Below are 18,708 nucleotides of genomic sequence, written 5' to 3'. Positions count from 1 at the left end.
AACCATAAAGTTGTATTTTAGCATCCTGTTGCACTGATCTTCATCCATGATATGTATACAGTTGCCGTCTTGTAGAGCACTCAATTTCACATGTTACTTCACGACATGTTTCGGCAACATAGTGCCATCATCAGGTGCCCTAATTACGCTAATCTATTTCATTGCTTGCCTTTATAAAATTATTTAAAAAGTATTTAAAAAGTGCGTATATGTCAACTATAATAAATTTACACACACTAAAACTTGTAAAGATTATTCATCTTATGTGTCATAATTAAAACTTGTGTGTAGTTCTTCCACTATGGGGTCGTTTTTCTTATATTCTGTGTAAACCGTGTCTTGTGATGTGTGTTCCCTTCTTAGCTGCGAGTGTTGTCTTTAAAAGTTTTTCTGCAATGTGCCGTTTGGGAGACACAAGGTAGGACAGACAGGCAGGCAGAGTGTGGTGATTGTTGATGACAAGTGTTTCATGCTAGCTAATAACAGCATGCTAAATTCTTCACTGTCAGCCTCTCCTACCTGCAGCTATTGATAAACTGACCGACATATCCTAGATGCATCTTTCTGAGATTGGAATATACCATGTTTTCAAGGCAACACAGCGACCTCTATAAAATAGAACTTTATCTGCAGTAAGTGAACAGGGCCTATGAAGGATACAAAATTACGAAGATCTGCTCATAGTGTTTATTCCATTCGCCTGTACTTTCTAATTTTCACTGTTAATCTCTTTGATGTGTGCTGTTTTTTCATTCACATATCTTTGCAAAATTGTGGGCTGGTGAGTTATCATGCAGTGTCTGTTTATTTAAGGTTGTTCTGGTACCTGGATCCATCAGTTCTTACAACTGTTTCTGTAATTGGACTGATAGCAACACTAGTAGATTATTTGGTACCAACCCTCACAGCCAGTGTCTGCCATCCTGAAAATTGGACTGGAAGTAAGGAACGAAAATTAGAAGAGATCTGTCGTGAACTGGCAAATGTTCAGACTCAAGCATCTGTCAAATGGTCTGTGTTCTATGATATGCGACATTCAAGACCAAAAGTGGTAGGTATTCGTCTACATGGCTGACCCCCCTAGAGGCTACCATAGATTGTAAATTATAAATTAACAAATAAATTAATCTTCCAATTGTGACATTTTTGAGGCCATAGGTTTCTTTCACAGCTAGATTTTCCTATTACACATGCAAGCATGCACACGCACAGGGTGGTGGAATAACTTATGCCACCTGAAGTATATCCCTTATTTTTTACATTATCAAAAATATTCTAACAAAATTTGCATAGTATCAACTGAGCACTTAAAATGAGGAGGGCAAATTTTTGTACACAGAGGCATTATTGAGGTATCGAGGTCTCCTTTGATTTTGCCAGTGCCGCTACATATTTTCATTGCCAGCATTGCAGAGAAGACATAATCAGTGACATGCTGTACTGCACTAAGTTCTTTAAGATCACAAAAGAAAAATACCAGAACTCAGGCTTCTTTTTCTTTCTCTCCACTTCTATTGTGGTTTATTATTAAGCTTAATTTACATTATTTTACAATAGTTGCTGTAAGTGGTTACCTTCAGCAGAAGTACAGTGTTGTAATCATTTAGTAAAAGATCCATGTGTATTATGACATCACTCGCCAGACTGCAGAGTTCACGTGACCCCTACTTCCTGAATTATCAGGGCCTATCATAGTACATGCTACAGTTGTGCATCATTTTATTTCACCTGGTGTAGTCGGAGTGTCCTTGTAAACATCATCATTTAATTTGTTCTGAAGGAAGAAATGAGGTCAGGTGAATCAGGTGGCCGTGACAATTTTACACCGAGTCCCACCCAGCTATGTGGAAAACACTTATTAAGAAGTTTCTTGCTTCTTGCACATAATGCACTGGACACCTGTCATGTTTGGCAGACATTTAGCATAAATTCTTCCAGTGATGATGGTAATGTCAGAAATGGAGCATAGTTTGCCTGTTAAATATGCTATCTCTAAAAAATAATTTTGTCATAAAAAATACCACGCCACACATTTTACTGATAGTTGATGTTGATATTCTGCTTGCCACAACACATGCAGATTTTTCTGTGGCCAGTATTGCATACTGTATAAATGGAAACATCTGTGTTTAATAAATGTTAGAAATAAAAGTATCTGTACATGAGCCCCACATAGGGCTCGACATCAAGACCTGTTGACTAACTGGCCTACCGTCAGTCGCAATGTGCCTTTGACTTGACTAATAAATGTTGTATCATCAATAAGCGTTGTAGCAGAGGACAAATCATTAGCTTGTAGATCTTGTTGCGCCTACTGCCAAAGTTAGACATGATTAAGGGAATTTGTTTCATGCAGTTCTTGATGAATTCTGAGGTAATATGAATGGAATTTATGTTGATGCAGAATCTGTAACTCTCTTCTTCTACTTTAGATTTACCCTCCATGTCCATGGAGCTAATATGGGGATTTATTGGCTACTGAAGCCAGAACAGTCATCTCCTGGCAATTTTTATGAATTTTACTTGTATTCAGTGTGAAAAAGTTAACTGTCTTTTCTTCATATATTGAATATTGTTGAACAGAAATTTGTGTTAATTTCACAACCTGTATGTTTATAGAGTTGAGAAAGAGGACACTTGAATGAACTGATAACACACGCACACACACCCCCTTCATTTAACCACTACTCAATTTATGAATTTTTGCTACAACAGTGTGTGCTAATTTGTACATATTTCTCACTTAACAAACTTAATTTTTACTTCAGTGGTGGATTTTACATGTAAAGTGATGGGAATTTCATTTTAGATCTACAAATTTCTCATCTTACAGACAGATTTCACAGAATTAATTACCTTCATAAATCAAGGGATACCTGTGTGTGCATGCATGCCATTCCCATATTCTTTGCTATGCTCTGCCTTAGCGACTCAGTGAGACTAACTTTTTCAGCAGTGAATTTTCTCATTATGTGTTAAAATATTTTGCTGCCCTAAACTGGAATGTATCAGTAATTTTTGTTTGTAGTTAATTTGTATGTATTGTGTAATAATATGTGGTTTATTTGTGAATGTATTATTTTCAGTACTATTTGACAATGGTTTCAAGTCTGCTGTTTCTTGCTTGGCTGGGAAATATGGTTAATAATATGCTGCTTACATACTTTGCTGGTAAGTAGAACCTCATTTATGGATCATTGTTCAGAATACACTGTGTTTGTATATGTCTCATTGCTTATACCCACCAATATCAAGAATTCAAATCATATGTATTAATATAGTAAAATTTACAGTAGAATTCCATGAGACCTAAACAGTGTATCCAGTACATGTAGGTTTCCATTTAACACAAACTTTTATGCCCTGTGCACAGTATGTAATCCATGCATTTTTGTACCATTGGTGGACTTTGTGTATACTATACTGTTACTGGGCCAAACACATTTTCAGTTTTCTTTCTTTCTCTCCTTTCCCTCCCTCTTGCTGTCCTCTCCATACACCAGTTCTTCCCAAATAAATTCCATAAGCAGAGTTTGGAACAAAATTACATGAATGCTGGTTTTCACTCTTATTTCACAGCAACATGGATATTACCCAGTAGAGGCATGTTTTGATTCAGTTCTTATTCCTTTGTTGGATATGATTTTGCTCTGTTATTGACAATGTTGATATGTATTTTGTTATGATAATAAGTTGCAGTCCGAGTGTTATATGCATGCTTTGTTTAATTATAGCATTGTATCATCAGTTATTGCAACAATGGTTGTGGATGTTGTAATATCTTAATGATGTTGTCCTCTGGATTGATTTTATTGTAACTAGGGCTTGGACGTGTTCTATATCTGGTGGCGCCATTGCCAAATGTAGATTTGATGAACGAAAAATAAATTGAATTGAACTGAATTGTAGGCAGCTTTTATTCTTTGTTGACTAAGTTGTCACATTTTAAGCATTGTATTTTTAGTAGAGACTATGCCATTGCCATATTCAGGTGATTGAGTTCTTGAAGTTGAAACATGGAAAGGTCTTGAAGACCGAAATTTGGTTTTTGGGTAGGACGTACCAAATTAAAGACACTATAACAAATATATCAAATGCCAATATATATATATATATATATATATATATATTAGATACTAAATGCAAATACAGTGTAAGTCCCTGGAGGTAATAGGACTCCGGCAATCAACCAATCAAAATTGTACAGACCAGGAAAGGAGTGAATCGACTGAACAGTTCAAAGTCTGTCTTTGTAATTGTATTTTTTTATGCGCAGACATAACCTTTTTGATGAGTAAATGGTTACACATAACCACAGAAGTAGTATTCAGTTCTTGAAACTCTTCATTCCGTTAAGATTAACCCAGAACCTTCTTATCTTTGACTTTCTCATTTCCTTTCCTTTTAGACTACATTTCATGATGCATTTTGATATCCTCTTGTAATTCATTGTCCTAAATGTTATGATCTCTAATATTTCATGTAACCTCACACCTGTCAGTCAAGTGTATAGATGAGGTTTGTTAAGAAGAGACAGACAAATTTACTGTTTCATACAAATTGTGATAGCATTCAATGCATCCTGACAAGCTACTTTATGTCAGTGCATATTTACAGTTCATTCCACTGCTTTCTTTTTAAACCTGGTTAGTTTCCAATCTTTACTTTTTCTTAATGTAGTAGCACATGGTAAGATTAAAAGGACCTTGGTCTTATGACATAGCAAAAGGGAGTAGAAGTAACCACAATACTGAATGTATCTCATGCCAGTGTGGAGACAGAGATGATTGCATCTTGCATTGTTGGTGGAAGCAGATGCTATGGCATAATGCTCATTAAAACCTGACAATGACTGCATAGTTTTTGAACTGTTATCACAAGATGTCAGAGATTTACATTAAATGGAATGATTGTTTCCACCTCAGAATTTGGTGGCCTGCCATTGCTATTATTGGTGATAGGAATTTATGAAATTATGAAAGTGGATTGGCTAACATCTTTGATTGTATTAGATGATCTAAAGTGATAATTTAATTTTAAAGTGCATTCTCACAGAATAGTTTTGTATGTTGCAGTTGTAAGTGGAATTGTAGATCTGTATTGTACCATTGTATTGCGTATAACTTTTGAACTAGCTCTTTTAATATATTTGCTTGAATTGTTTTGTGGGCTTTAGTGACTTGGAGGTGGGTCCGCTGAGGTAAATTATTGTGACATGACGGCTGAAAGCCATAATGGTGGAGCCTGAGCAGATGTCCATTGCTAGACAGTGGCTCTGTAGTCATGTTTCCACAGCAACAAATATTAACAAAGACCAATTTCCATTACAACAAATAGCAGTCGTTGCCAGGTAACGAGTTGCTAAATACAAGATTCCTTCGACAACCAGCAGAAGAAAGGGAATTAACTGTTCAACATGATGACTTCTATTCCAGCCATGTGGTAGTTATAAAGACATGAGGCTGAGATTAGTGAGAGATTCAAAGCGAAGGAAATAATACTGTTGCGTGTTATATGTCGTCCATCGCTGAGCGACGCAACAATGGAAATTGTTGAGACCGTTACGTAGGAATATCTGTAGCAACGAGTGTTCATTGAGAGATTCATGAGAGATTATTCATAGAGGTTCTTTCATACGGCATTCTGAAGGAGTTAAGTTTGTGAGCTGTTATAAATCGATTGTAATTGTAAAGAAGTCCCATTAAACCAAATCCTCAAATACAGAACACATTGTTATTTGTCATGCTAACCCCCTACATATGCCATTGTTTGTTTAGTGATTACTCTAAATTAATGTTGATTTCAGCTTGGATCTGGGGTACACAGTAGCATAGTTGGTTGAGGTACTATGCTACACCAGAAGGTCGCAGGTTGAAGTCCCAATGAGGTGGAATTCTTTTTTTCCTCAATTTACCTAATCCTTCCAGTAGCAATGTGGCCCTGGGATCGACTCAGTCTCCAACAGAAATGAGTACCAGGAATCTTCCTGGGCAGTAAATGGCGGCTGGCACTTAAGGCTGACAACCTTACCGCCATCTATGAGCCAATTGTCTAGAAAATGTGGGAGCCTCAACCTCTCACAACCCTATGGGCCTCCACTGCCTGTTACAAAGATACCTTTACCTTTACCCTTACCTTGGATCTAGAGAATTACTGTAGATATTAGCTTATCCACTCCATTTGCTACTGTATTATATTTACTGTCATATAATTATATTTATTTATATTCTTCAGCCGGGCTACTTGGGTGTTGTGATTATGATTTTCCTTAGTTTCTGCAGGTAAAATGCTTGGGGACTAATAGCTTGAATTACACCTTTACCAGTTCCTTCAAGGGGCATGCAGTAGCATAGTTGGTTGAGGCACTGTGCTGCAAGCCAGAAGGTCGCAGGTCCAAGTCCCGATGAGGTCATTGGATTTCTTTCAGTTGACCTAATCCTTCCAGCCGCACTATGGCCCTGGAGTCAACTCAGTCTCTAACACAAATGAGTCCCAGGAATAATTTTGGAAAATTCTTGGGGGTAAAGGAGGGCCAGCATGTAGGGCTGACAACCTTGCTGCCATCTATGAGCCGATTGTCTAGAAAATGTGGGAACCTCAACATCTAACAACCCTATGGGCCTCCACAGCCTGTTACAGGGTTACCTTTACTTGCTTAGTCACCAGTTACTCGCCATTTATGAGCACCATCCTGCCTTATTTTTATATATCGTGTGCAGTTGAAACAGTATTGTGAAATAACTAATAATCGTTCAGTCTGGATTTTATTCTGCCTGTTTGCGTTCAGCCTGTTGTCTTCTTTGTAAAACACTTTATCGTAGAGAATTTTTAACTGGTTGTGAAACATTGTCAGTTCTGAGTCATTTGGGAATGCCATATGTTTTGGAGATGAGCCTATATTTTTTTTTTGTTACAGTAACAACTGCAGTTTTATTGCCTGGCATGAAGCATCATGGTCTGCTAGAAAAATATTTTGCTCAAATTATGTTGACATTTGCTGAAACAGTAAAAGGAATGAAGCAGAAGAAGAATTGATTGGATCATAAAAAGAATACATTAAACATTATTCAGCACCACTGTGTAAGGCATTTGTCTGGATGTTTCAGTTTGCCTTTTAGTTTTTTCCATTGCAGCAACGAAATGAGAATGGTACTATACATGTGAGCGATTACTGTTTTTTCAGACTTTCAGGTTCAGTGGTTTTGCTTGATTCAAAATGTGATGTATATGTATGGAAATCGTGAATCTGCAGCAGGTGGATCCATATGTTATATATTTATTTTTACTATTTATTATTAGTATTAGAATTCCAGAAATCTGCAGTGATATTGTTGGAACACATCTGTTTTGTATGTTCTCTCACTTATGCGTATAATTTAAGAGTGGAATGCTTGCTGTGGTCTTACCTTTTCTTAGAGTTACTTTATTATATCCAGTTTGTAGTATAAGAATCTGTAAATCTGTTCCAGTAGGTTTAGTAGGTTTAAAAATATGTCACATTTTGAAAAATATTCTTTGTTCTTGTTTTCCTTTTAACACTTTTGTTGTAAACGATATTGTCTAAAGTGTGTCTGTGCATAGTTTGAAGCTGGAATATGTGATCTTCCCATGAGTGTACTTTGCGAAATTTTGGTGGGAAAATGTTTCTTGCTAACTATGGTGGGTCAAGAAAGATCCAGCTGTGGAGTACACCACTGATAGATTTAATTTTGGTTAGAACTGAATGGAAGATAGGAAGATTAGACATTTTCTTTGATCTTGAAATGATTATAAAACGCTGTCCATATTTATTTTCACGTTCATGACTCCTATAACTTAAGAAAAGAAACCATTCTCATTTATGAAATTACAAAGTCCTGTCTCAGGTTTCTTCTTGGGTTGGGGTCAGTGGGTTTAGTCACTAAACTGGAACTGGAACTCTAAGTAAGATTACTTCCTGCCCTGTCATGGGTCTGGTTTATTTTATGTAAAAAGAAAAGCCCCTTTTTTTTTGTATTTATTGCTACAAACAACATGAAAAAGTTACCAAGACGTAATCTTTATAACTGATAATGGAAGTACCTTCATTAGTGATAGTATTGTCTATGACTCTTTTTGCATCATAATTTAAGAAATTGGCTATGCCACTGCTGTGGGATCCTTGTATGCAGGTATGAGGATTTTCATACTTCAGATGGTACCATAGACATTGAGCATGATATGAGGGAGCACTGGTAAAGTATGCATTAAGCCTTCTTTATGAATGGGAGTAGTTTTTAAAGCTAGAATATGGCGTTGGTTTAAATGATGCTGTGTAATGTCACAAATTATTTCTTCTTATGTACAAACTGTGGTGGAATTTCAGGACTACTTGATGTCTGGTATTATCAGGGTGTGCTCTTAGTCATTAAATCATCACAGTATGACTGGAAGATCACCTTGCAGTTTTAAATATTCTTCTCTTCTTGCTGCTGTAAAGAGACTCTATGATGGGTGATTAAAATCTCAGATAACCTTATTATTAATATTATTATAAAACTGAGAAAAAAATAATTTTTGCAATGAAGTACATTTAATTATGGCAGAACCAATGTTAAGACAGTAAGAGAATAAAGCATGGTAATTGTGTATGTGTTAAAATGCTTTTTGTAGATATATTATACATTATCTAAGGTTTCTGGACTTTATAATAGGAGTGTTATTCTTGTTTAAGTTGGGAGTTCATTGGTTCTCAAGAAATAATTACTGTGGTCACATATATTAACAAAATAGTTGTTGTGACCATACTCAGATGACTGCTTCCAATTTAAATAAAATTATACAGTTTATGATTCAAATGTGTAAGGAGCTTTAATTGTCATGTGCAAGTAATATCTGTGCCCTGTGGTGTACAGAAAATAATAAATCTCAAATCTTATTCCCTCCCCCAAAAGAAAATTGATGGCTGCAGTTCAGAATCACTTTACAGGTTACATATTCTTTAACATTGTTTGGATGTCATTACTAATTCATCAGCTTTTGTTGATTACTAATAATAGAAGTCACCAGTTAAAATATGGCTGCCTGACCTGTAGAAACAAAACATTTAAAATCCTCTTTTCCCTGACAGTAAACTGTTACTCTAGATTGCAACATCATTGTCACCATATAGTAGTAAGAGATTTGAAACCCCATTCCTGTACAGTAAAGAAGAAGTGTTGTGGCAAAGACCTTAGACTTGTCTAAAACAAATTGTGTACAACTGTTCTCCAAAAATGTCTTTGTACAGAAAGCAGCTTAAATTAAAACTTAATATTATACAACTCAGTGATCTTTGTGTTCGAGTTCCTCTCATATTTTCCACTGTCTAAAACTTTTGAGAAATATTGGTAACCCCAAAGATTCACACAATTGCCATGTTTGAAATTTTCAATACCAAAGTAATGTTTCATATACATCTTGTATGTATGGTAGTGATCTGTAATTGTTACTAACATATGCCTAGCTACAGTTCTTCATCAGTTCTAACTCTCACAGAGAAGAGTAAATATATGGTGTGGTTTCCATGAATTTATCTTACATCGTATGAAGAATTAAACCCTAACAGTAGTTGTATAGTTTCTGAAAATCTTTGATCATAAAATTTCAAAGATTTACATGACCTCAGAGATTGCAGGACTAACATATTGCTATTATTGGTTATAGGAATTTATAAAAGAATGGAAATGGACTGGACTCCAATGACCTGAAACATCTTTGATTGTCTTAGATCATCTAAAATATTGGTTTAATTTTATAGTGAAAGTATTTACATATTCTCACAGTAGGTTCTTATGTTACAGTTGTAAATGGAGTTATAGATCTGTAATGTATAATTCTTAAGATATTCAGTTGAATTATTTTCAAGTAAACTCTTATGTGATCTATAAGTTAAGAAGTTACAAAGACTAATGCTGAAGAAAATCGGTCACCATGAACTGTTTGAAATCGTCATATGTTAAAGTGCTAATGGTATCTACCTGATAAGGCTGTTGTGTTGGTGGTGAAGCTTATATACATTTTTAATTTGCTTTTAATTAAGAAAATCACTGAACAACTCACTGTGTGGTATGTGTGGTTGACTGACTGCCTAACTGCAAAATCACTGCTGCCCTCACCTCCTTGGTTCAAAATCCCATGGGAGTCATGACCATATTTTACTGTTCGACATCTTTGGAGGCCTTCAGAACACTTGTAGTTGTTGTAGTGGTTATTAGCTTTATGAAGTTGATAGTGTTTACCAAGTTATTCCAAAATAAGGGTAATACAATTTTACGTGAAGCTGCTGTCACTGTGGTAACCAAAGTTATACAGTTGCCAAGGTTACAGCAAAAAAATGGAAATGGTAGAATGGCAAGCCGATAACTTTAAAGCCACTGTCACAATAGCAAGGATTTTATTGTTGCCTTGGTTACTACGGTTAGGGCGGAAGAAGGGTAATATATTGCTGTTTGAAGCTATGTTGCCATGAAAGCCAAGGATGTTGCAAGAAAAATAATAATAAAGAGCTGTCATGTGTGTTAAGTAAAAAATTAATGGAAAGCCTGCTCAACCATCTCATATACAATTGACCTTGACTCCATTACTTTAGAAAAGAAATAAGTTGTTCAGTAGAAAGTTGGTAGTTCAGTATGTAAGCTGGGACATCTATGCAGTGTGTAATTGTCTGAGCTAGGGCATGCACCATGATTTTCTAGAAGATTCGCCTTTTAAATTTTATCTAGGCTAATAATCTCCATAAATTACTGGATTTTTTTTTTTAAATTAGAGCTATTTTAAAGAAATTTGGCATTTTAGTGGGACGGCATAAGTAGGTTCCTATTGGAGCTAGAATGTTCATATTCACTGAGCACCGAACTATGATGGATAAACTCTTTAAATAACAAATATAAATAAAATTCATTCAACTGTTCAGGTGCTAGTATGGGAAGTACATGAAGATGTATAGACACACAAGCATACACAGAGATGTCATTACTAAGAACTGCTACCTACCACAATGTGAAGATCAGTTTTTCCCACCATTGCACTGTTTTCTGATATACTGTGTACATGAGAAAATAAAAGATGAAAAAAGAATGTAAGAGAACGGCAGAACGTGGATGATTGTTTTAATGTGGAGTAAGGGGAGGATGAAAGGGGTAAAAAGCAGAAGGGAGAAAGGTGAGGAGGAGATGAAAGTATACAAGGGATAAAAGAAAAGGAAAAGGAAGAAATTTTTCTGATATTTGTTGGGTCTTGCATAATAGTAATATAATAGGAAGACAGCCTGACACCCAAAATTTGTACAGGCCTCTAAGCAATGAACTGTAGCAGTTCACATCTATTGTGTAATTTTAGCAGGGATAGTAGTATTGTTGTACCTTTCTATTTTTCATTTAATGTGGGTTACGACATCTTTTGTTATAAGGAATGTGGATTCACTGTTTAACCCATATGTATGCATTGCTTTCGTAGCTATATCACACCTACCCATTCAGGTGAAATGTGTAAAACATCACCAAATGAAAGTCGAAACGGTGGCAGCAGGAGCTACCTGTGTACCCAGAGAGAGATTTTTATCTAGTTTGTGGAATTTATTTTGAAACATTTTAATTAACTGTATAAAGGTATTTTGAGTGTTATAAATAATGTCATATAGTGTTTACTTTTGTTTGGTACAGACTGCTGTATCAATATTACAACTTAAGCTTTCAGGTACATAGTGCAAACAGATGATTATATAGGTCAGTGTTTCTCAACTGCCGGGCCATGGCCCAGTACCGGGCCCTCATCTTATAAAAAAAAAATTACCAGGCCATGGTTTCACAGAGGTTGAGAACCACTGACATAGGTAATAGATTTGAGGTTCTCATGGCACTGACTGCGAAGAGTAAAGTGTTATGGGAAGTAACACCTGCTTCTGATGGTTTCTTGCTTGGCTTGCTTACCCTTCTTAGCTGGTTTATTCCTGTGAAACTTTTAACTGTCCCTGAACTACACAGCATTACAACCCAGAAGATTGTACTTTTCAGTTATATAATTCGTCATTTTTGAGATTAACACCACATGCATTCACATAGGTGGTCTGATGATAATGTCTCCTGTGGCAGAGGTATCAGATTCAAGATCGGTTCAATTCAGTACCCCATTCTCCAGAATAGAAGGCATATGACTGTGGGAAATACTTGTCCTCTGAAGTCTGCATTATGTCCTTGTGCCAGCCCTAAACTCTTTGTTAATTTGAGTAATATGAATCTAGCTGTATGTGTGCTCCATTTTAAATATGGACTCATTTTCCTCACCAAGTGAACAAGAATAATTCAAGAAGAGATGTTAGAAGAAGGATTAACCACATTTTATGAAGTCTGAGGGCACCTGTAATGGGACTGACTGACAGGATTACTCAGTCAGTAAAATGACTAATTACCGGCTGGATGACAAGGATACAGTTTCTAGAAGAGGGATAATTTTTCTTGTTGCCACCAGATCCATGTTGGCTTAGAGGTCCACCCACCCTCCTATCCATTAGGTTGTTTCTTCAGGGTTAAAATGACTGGAACGTGAAACTGATAATTCAGTTTCATGTATTATCAAGGTCAGCCTTTGTTACCTGTCTCGTTACTGTGACAGCAAACACCCAGGTGCAGCAAGCTTCAGCAGTTCTAGCATTAAACTATTTGCAGTATAAGTACTGATATTCCTCAAGTTAAAATCCTGCCTTGAGTGTTATAGTAGCAGGAGATTTAATTCAGTTTTTCCCTGAAGAAAGGGGTTAAACATGAAATCAGCTTTACCTCCACTTCCCATATATGCATTCATGGAGTGGTTCTTTGGCACCAAACTTATACCTCTTTCTGCAGTTTGACAAGTCTCCCCCGAAGTAGTTGATGTCAGGAATTTAGATGTTACCTTGGCATTAATCTTGCAGCATTAGAGGGGAAAAGTTTAATACCTCTGCAGTCTGCTTTCTTTGAATTTTACACTAAAATTTGTGTGTTTGTAAGACATGCAAGTGTACTTGGGATATGCAAGATTTTGGATTTTCAAAGTGGTAACTGTGAAGGGTACCATCTTCTGGAATATTACACCATGTAGTGTAGTAGATATTACAGGTGTTAGTCCTGAGAAGTTTGTAAATTGGATTTGAGGTTCTCATAGCAGTGACTATGAAGAGTTCTATCTTCCGGGATATATGCCATGTAGTCCAGTGAAAGTCAGCTGATATTTCAGAGGAACATACTGTCCCGATCCTGAGCGCTGAAGAAAGCAGCATGAAGCAAACTACATGATGTAACAACCTAGAAGATGCTCTTTGAATTTGCGGTAGTTTGAAAATGTTGATCATGTTAAAGAAATAATAATCACTCCTGATGTATGGACACTATTCAAGTACTTACAATATTTTGGTTAACACTGAAAGAGTTGCAAAATATATGACATATGTTACATGACATCATGACCAGTTTGTTTGCTTTAGTGTCATCACCTCCCCCCTCATGGAACCATTTTGGCATTTATCACAAATTCTCTGCTGAGTGTAATGCTCGAAAGCAGGTTTCTCATGGAACATGCAGTACCTAGAAATCTGTCTCTGTACCAGTGCATGTTCTTTGCTCTCAGCAGCTTAGAACCAAGCCTGCTTTGACTTTATGGCAACATTTTAAATACTGTATGTAGGGTATGTCTCTGTACTCCCTCCATGTGTAGTGAAGTGCATGTTTCAGTTTCATGATACTGCTAATTCCCTTGAAGTAGGGTACTCATTTTTCTCTTTACTTATCTGGTCTTCCATACACATACTGAAGAAAGATAATTCAATCTGTGTACCTTCATTTGTAATGTAGTGTAATTTCCTACTTTCTTGACACTTCATAAACATTTGATTGTTGCTGTATGAATTTTATCAACAGTTTTTTTACTTTGACTCAAGCTTCAGTTCTCTGTTAACAGAGTTGAACTCCATTGCAAATAAAAGATTTGAATTTTGTGTGTGTCTTTGCTTGTCTTGTTGTAATTCTGTTTATCATATGGTGTGTTCCTTGGTAACAGTGTATAGCCAGAAAATAAAAAGTTTCATACAGAAATGTTGCAGCTTAGAGGATGAAAGCTTTCATATAACATATTTTTACTGAATAGTCGTACTCTGCAGTCATTTCCCCCCAGAAATTAATTATAGTCATTTCATTATTTTAGTGTAGAATGACAAATAATGTTAGTAATTAAGCACTTTCCTAATATTTTTGCCATTTTGCTCTTGAATAGAATTTGAGGGGGCTGTGAAACATAACTTAAAAATAAACTACAAACAGTCTTTAATGTGTAAATGTGTATATTTCCATGGCTTTCCCTAATTGAGTTGTGTTCGTGAAGCCTTCTCCATTCTACATTCTGTCATAATTGTAGCTGTTAAATTTATGTTCATTCATTCCCTATTGTCTGTAGTAAATGATGTCTTGTACTGGGTCTACATTTATATCTTGTCTGATATCCGGGTTTTGAATTTTAACAGATCTAATTTGTTTCCCAGTGCTTGTACATGATACACATCTCATCTCTATTGATTGCAATAAACTTGCATCTCTTAGTCCATGTTCCATGTTTGTGCTCTGTATCTGAAATTATGCAGATCATATGAAAGCATCACCACTTTTTCTGAATTTTATTGATCAGAATCTATAGCATATTTGTAACAGTCTAGTAAAATCTTTCAGGCCAGTGGAGTCTGTCTGTAATATCCCATTGACATTTCATTTTGGAGGAAATTGTTACCAAAGTGGTAAAAGGGTTCAACTTTTTCAGTGTTAAGCATTGTCTTCAATCAGATACAATTCATGCTTCATATTTTAGGTAGCTGTTTGACCATATACAAGCATAAATGATTTTTATGGTACAGAATGAACATTTGTATGTATAATTATAGCAAATATGACTTCTTATGATAACATTCTTAATTAAATTTTTCTTTCAGAAATTGATCTACATAGCCACTGTTTGGGAAACCTTTCTCTTATCAAGATTGTTTTGTAGATATTTGTGTGCTATAATTACATTATTGCCAAAGCTGATATTAATGTTGTCATACAGTATTTGTTCCATATTTATAAGTAGAATTATAATTGTGGACCCATCAGTGAGCTAAGCAGTGTTTTGATAAAGTGCATGAATAGAATCAAGATTTTTCATGAGAAACCGCCAATTATTAACATCATATAGTTTTTGTGATAATTGAAATATGTTTGTTTGTATTATTGCTGTTGTGCCAATTACTCTCAATATAACAGATATTTGACTTGTACTGTGATCTTTGTTGAGCTGATCATGTATTCATTGACTTCACACTATCACTTACACATTGTTGTGTGTGTAAACATTTAAGCAAAATTATTTTTATATATAGTACAGTCAGTGTTTGAATTTGTACTTGTGAAGAAAAATTGTCATATTATTGTAATTGTTATGACAGCTTAGTGTATGTGATAAGACTGATTATTTTCAAAAGCCAAATAAAAACGCTAAAGAATAATTGTAATGGTTGAATACTGTTTACTGTTAGTATATATATATATATATATATATATATATATGTATTATCACTTGTTAGGGACTAGACATGGGGTTTGGATTGGTAATTGGATTTATTGAACCCTTATTACTTGTAACTATGAGCAACTATAAGTGTCTCATGGATCTACACTGTGTACAGATCGCTGTAACTGCAGTGCAGTTAGAGCCTTATATATCTTCAGTAGATGTTGCCTGGTGATGCCTCCCAACAATGATTGTTCCTTTGCTTTCAAATTCACGTCGTTACCAAGTGGCACCCATCTTTCAACCATTCATGGTCGCAACTGAATTTCAGTTAAATTGCTGCTGGCCTTCGCCAGGACAGTCATTTCTGACTTCAGTCTCCAAGAGATCCATAATTGAGATTTTTATTCTCTCCTAGACATGTACATATTTTGAATTTGGGCCACATCTTCAATGAAGGAGGGGTCGATTTTTCTATGTAGGCCCTATGCTTGTTGCACCTTAGCTTCAGCACTAATATATTTGCGCTGTCACGGTTTCCAGGTCACTATTGACTCTGCACCCTTTGTCACTGCCCTGTCCTAAGTAACATTTATACAAGGGGTGACGTGATCCGCCAGCCACGTATTTCGTATTTCCCGCCTTAAATTATAGTTTGTATAATCAATAGCATGTATGCCGACGCTATATTGGCTGCAAAGTCACGTGCTGCCTTATCAGCTACATTAGAAAAGTGAATTTGGATATTTTGATACATGAGTTCAGAGGCGAGGCTTATTTTGGAGTCTGTAAGCTTCGACCTTTGTAGCTGTGTTACAGAGTGTGGTTAGTTTGAAGATTTCTGGAGCGTTTTGATTCTTTGCTAGAGTAACTTCTGGGAAGGGAGGTGTGTGTGACCCCTTCTTCTGGAGTAGGACGTTTGGTAATCATCTGTTTTACACGGATGACGTCATAATATATCTATGGAGGGCCACAGTGATGTCCTGTGCAGAAGTATTGCCAGGAAAATGCCTGATAACGGCTTTAACCGGTTTATGCTCCTTCGTTTAAAATGTAAGAAAGTGTAGATTTATCTTAATGATGAATTTTTGTATGTCGTGGCCCGCGGCACTGTTATTTGTCCAGGTTCCGGTTGCAGTGCTCCGGAAGAGAACTCCCAGCTGAAGACACGTTTTAATTCCCTCTGGAGACTGATGAAGAGGTTAATAAATGGGAGGTGGCCTATATTTGCCCGATCTCACGTTTTTCTAGGTTTCCTTCGCTACCCGTCATTTTCCATAGGCAAATCCCTGAGTGGCGCAAATAAGCTATTAGTTGCCACTGGCCTTAGGTTTTGGTAATTTGAAGGTGGCCTGTTCTGTTTCTTGGAGCAGCACTCAGCTTCAGAGTTTCTGTCTCTCTTTCGACGTTTCTTTTCCTCTGCTTGCGAAACATCTTCCTGTCCCGATTCCATGCTGCTCGGTTGAAAACTGTCCCTCAATTCATTGTATGTTTCTGCATACATGTGAAATAAGCCGGCAAGTAACACCTGTCCATCTAGAAACTTGCAGAGGGTGCGCCTGTGGGTGTGTCTCCGTTAGTTGTTTCCTCTTGGCCCCATTTACATTCACTTAGGGCGAATTTTGAACAAGCTGTCCCATTTGAACAATAGATGTTCGAACTAGATCCATTTCCTTCTTCGCATCCTGATGGACCTCTTTTAATTTCTCATATCATCGAACCAGGTAGACACGTGGCCTGCGTGTCTCACAATGCGCTAGTGTAGCAAGAGCCATCTCTCTCAAACACAACAACGCTTCCGCTCACTTGATGCCCTCTGTGCAACAAGTTGTATTTCCGTGTGGTGCTAACGATTCACACTAACTGCAAGTGCTATAAAACTGTCACCCACTCTCCCTCCGGACTCGACTGGAACCGTTTCAACCAGCTCTAAACTCCCCGTAACTGAGTTTGGTCGGTCGGTTAAATAGCAGCTTTCCTTCGCCAGCACAGTCATTCATGGTTTCTGTCTCATCGAGATCCATGACAAATATTTTTGTTAAACCTTTTTTAATAGCACTCAAATTACAGCGCTATCGCTGATTTACACACACTTCATAATCCACTGTTGCGTGCTCGCTACGATTCCCAGTCTTCACAGATCTCAACGTTGAAACTAGCAGTCTCACTGGATCCCACACTACCAGTGTTACACATAAACACAATTTAATTTAGAATGTTGTCACCAATAAAACGATTGTGGTCATCGGAGAAAAGCGTCTGAGCGTTTCCACGTTTACTTTACTTTTGTTCAGAATTAAAGGCGTCACAGTGTACTCGTGGCCTAAGGCACGAAATGTCTTCGGCCGCTTCAACACGGTTCTTGGGTTCGAGTCTCGCCCGAGGCGTGGAGATATCTCTGCGTTTCTTCTGTGTTTGTGTTGTCCTCTGTCCGTGGCGGTCTTGCGAAATTTTGATCCCTCGTCCAAGGAGTCTCTCCAACTCTCTGTAAGAATAACAATTTTCAGATCAATTATGAAGCGAGAATAGACCGTCAAAGGAAGAAGAGGAGAAAGATAGGAACAGAATTGAAGTTAACTTAGAATAGAATTATTTTGAATTTTTCGCCAGGTTACAAAACAATACACAAGTTTGATTTGTTTCATTCTGGTCCGTCACACTAACAATTACAAATATAAATCACTCCGTCCAATGTGACCTGTAAGTTTTTTGCTGCACGAAAACTTAACACCCTTACATGTTTCGGTCTCTGTGAACAATCTTCAGATTCTTCAGATCTTCAATCACTACAAATAGGAAACCACCATCACATAAGTTGTTTAGACGTAAAGTACGTACATTTATATGCTACAATACATAGTACACAAAATAGAACATTTCACAAACACAACAGTTTCCTGGGAATGTAAAGTTTTTAAAAAATTGTATAAAATTTCTTGATGCTAATTAAAATTTTTTTGTATTGTCAATAATTAAAATTCGTAAACCATGCAGGCTCGTGTTCGTCCTCCCATCGTCCCTCTTATATGGGGCAGATATTGTGCCACCTGGCTCTCTTGATATATGGAGGTTCTTCATATCGTCCAGGGTTTGCTCGTGGCTGCTGTGCCAGTGAAAACCTGGACGATATGAAGAACCTCCATATCAAGAGAGCCAGGTAGCACAATATCTGCTCCATATAAGAGGGTCGATGGGAGGACG

At 36.7% G+C, this 18,708-nt stretch overlaps 1 protein-coding gene across 2 annotated transcripts in view; it reads left to right on the top strand.

Moving 5' to 3' along the window:
- Positions 1–18,708, top strand: part of LOC111868201 — a 193,250-nt gene that overhangs the window by 6,993 nt on the left and 167,549 nt on the right. For both annotated transcript variants that reach the window (XM_023858640.2, XM_023858641.2), the window contains exons 3-4: positions 814–1,051; positions 3,087–3,171. In XM_023858640.2, coding sequence (XP_023714408.1) covers positions 814–1,051; positions 3,087–3,171 — 323 coding nt within the window. The remainder of the gene's footprint in view (positions 1–813; positions 1,052–3,086; positions 3,172–18,708) is intronic.

Source organism: Cryptotermes secundus, unplaced genomic scaffold, assembly GCF_002891405.2.
Source record: "Cryptotermes secundus unplaced genomic scaffold, Csec_1.0 scaffold146, whole genome shotgun sequence".
In the NCBI taxonomy this organism is placed as follows: Eukaryota; Metazoa; Arthropoda; class Insecta; order Blattodea; family Kalotermitidae; genus Cryptotermes; species Cryptotermes secundus.
The sequence above is the reverse complement of the archived record's forward strand: the minus strand, read 5'-3'. Positions and strand labels throughout refer to the sequence as shown.